This window comes from Sinocyclocheilus anshuiensis, unplaced genomic scaffold (assembly GCF_001515605.1).
Source record: "Sinocyclocheilus anshuiensis isolate Anshui unplaced genomic scaffold, SAMN03320099.WGS_v1.1 C33164279, whole genome shotgun sequence".
NCBI classification, from domain to species: Eukaryota; Metazoa; Chordata; class Actinopteri; order Cypriniformes; family Cyprinidae; genus Sinocyclocheilus; species Sinocyclocheilus anshuiensis.
Genome location: NW_015622131.1, coordinates 1 through 2,771, shown reverse-complemented (window position 1 = coordinate 2,771; position 2,771 = coordinate 1). Strand labels below are relative to the sequence as shown.

General features: G+C 40.7%; 1 protein-coding gene across 1 annotated transcript; it reads left to right on the top strand.

Annotated features, from left to right (window-relative positions):
- Positions 1-227: 227 nt before the first annotated feature.
- On the top strand, positions 228-1,862 carry LOC107683370 (vacuolar protein sorting-associated protein 52 homolog; the record flags this gene model as incomplete). Its single annotated transcript, XM_016479420.1, has 4 exons — positions 228-450; positions 618-751; positions 1,323-1,478; positions 1,715-1,862. Coding segments are annotated over exons 1-4 (541 nt in total), but the record flags the coding sequence as incomplete, so codon positions are not given.
- Between the last annotated feature and the right edge of the window lie 909 nt (positions 1,863-2,771).

Below are 2,771 nucleotides of genomic sequence, written 5' to 3'. Positions count from 1 at the left end.
CTGTTGCAGGAAGTGGAAGTCTTGACTGTATGAAGCACATCATGGATTCTCTGAAGTACCAGGCCATTTTGTCAAAGATTGTGATGTCTTTGGTGCATCCCACAGTATTCATCCATTCTACTGAAGCTCGGTTCAGGGGTTGAATGTTCTTGAGTGGCCTGTTCAGTCTCAAGATTTAAATCTCATTAAAAATATCAATAAAAATGTGAATGTTTAGATTTTTTTTAAATGAACTTTACATTCTCAAAATCACTCAAATGTTTGAACATTTTCATATAATTTTGTTCATGGCATCAGAATGTCTTGCAGGTCAAAACAGTTGAATCATTTTGATTGCAACTCTATGTATGTATGTGCGTATGTATTTTTCATTCTCTCTCTCTTGTTGTCAGTATGAAGACGTTGCAGACAAGGATGATCTGATGGGGGTGGAGGACACAGCCAAGAAAGATATCCTTGAAATCTGACCACAGTCACATAGAATTAGCACACCAGAGGACTCACTTCAGCATGAATAGGAAGACAGTAAACATATTTCCTTTTGAGTTTGGTGGAGAAAGGCGTTTGCTTTTCACTGTAGCGTTATAATGTGGTTGATTTCTTTAACTGCTAAGCAGGCTTTTTCTCCAAGCCTTCTCTCAAGAGCAGGAACACAATTTTCACTCTTGGCCAGAGGGGGGCAGTATTGAGTCCTGCGGAGCTGGAGGGGCCAATACTGATCCCACACGCCGCTCAGAGAGGAGACTCCAGAGTGAGACACTCATCTTCTGCTTTACAGCGCTAGCCCTAAGAATTAAACTCTGGCTAACTCGTCTAGCACTGTCTGTGCGCCGGGCAGCAGTCATATTTCAGCTCGTTTCAGACTTTTTTTTCTCCCTGGCAAAATGAACAACAAAACTTCACGTAGACTTACATCGAGCTGTATCTAGAGACCAGAACATCATAGTAACATGCTAATGAACATAGCTATCATATATATTTTTGCAGCCTGGATTTTCTCAGAAATTGCAGCAATGTTTGCAGCATTTTTTTTGTTTTGCAGTGGAAACCCTACTTAGTGTAAATGTGTAAATGCTGAATTTGTAATAATAGTCCCTCATGCAGATGGCAGTGCTGATAATCAGCATAGAATCATAATTATTATTTTTTTTTTAAACACTGCAGAAATCAAACAAAAATGCAAGCTTTAAATTCTGCGATTGTGAAATCCGAGAGGGACTGGCACACACACACACACACACTTATTCTCCATAAACCGTCTGCGTTTGTGTTTATTACTGTAGCAGTGTAGTCTGTGATCTGTCTCTCTCTGTCTCGGTCAGTACCCGTACGAAACGCTCTTCCGCAGTCAGCACTACGCTCTGCTGGATAACGGCTGTCGAGAGTTCCTCTTCCTCTCGGACTTCTTCATGGTGGCCGGAAACTCTGCTCTGGATTTGTTCAACAGCATTATGGGAAAAACACTCAGCATGTTCCTGGTACAGTCACGCTCTTATTACATGATATTCTCACATCTCCAGTGTTTTAGTAATGCAGTTTGCAAACAAAAAATACAACCACCCCAGGTACCCTAGCACCCACCTTAGCAACCACCCCAAGTACCCTAGCAACCGTCTAGAATACCCTAGCAAGCACTCTGTATTATTACATTTGTAATAGTTTTTTTTATTGAACATTGTCCCATTGCATTTTTGTCTCTTTTCTCTGTCTGTAGAAGAATCTGTCCACATACCTGTCAGACTGTTATGACAGTATTGCGGTGTTTCTCTGCATTCACATCATTCTGCGCTTCAGAGCCATCACAGCCAAGAGGAACATCCCCGCGCTCGACAAGTCAGTCCCTCTGTCATCACAAACGATCTGTAGAGAGCATGCTTGTCTGCTCTTACTCTGTCCAGTCCTGTGAAATGTACAAAATGAAAATTCACCTATCATCCATGATATTGGTCTTTTTTAACAATTCATCCATGCATATGTTTAATTTCTATTATAGTTACATATTTTTGACCTTTTTATGCCTTCTATTGGTTAGGGCAGTAGGGCTGGGAGCAGAGCCTGTGAGACTATTGGCAACAACACGTTTTTTTTTTGAACTTACAATTTTTAACCAAAACCTCATAACGCAACCCAAACAACCCACTTAATCTGTGAACTTTGCTGGGTATTGCTACCAACTCACAAGCCTGTTTGGCAGTTTAACAATCTTAAATGATGTTGTATTAGTTTGCATGCCATCAGAGCCAGTCCTGACATTAGCAAAACAAAACGTGACGCTCCATTACACTGGAGATGAGACGAGAGGCCACGTTTTCAACACGTTCTCACTCCCTATAGGCATCCTGTGTTGCATGTCTAAGACTTTTTACAGACTTTTAGTCAGGACTTTTTTCACTATACAGACATCAGGCATGCCCTTTGGCATCTTTAATGCACCACTGCTGGGAAACCCATTGCTTTCCATTGGAAACATATTCAGTTGGCTTTTTTAAATAGATGTCAGTGGTGGAAATGTCTGGTGGAGTGTTTTGTGAGGAAACAGTTGAATGTTTTGGCATTGACAGCCTGTCCGTTAGTCTTCAGCATGCTTAGCTTTAAATATTAATTTCAGAGTGAGCTACAACAAAATAAATGCTGTTTATAAGAGAAGTCAATGAGAATTTTGCTACAGGTAACAAGAGCTTGTGACATGCTCGCATCAAAATACAGTCAACAACATTTTTTTGTCTCGATAATGTTTGATGTGTGTGTGTGTGTGTGTGTGTGTGTGTGTG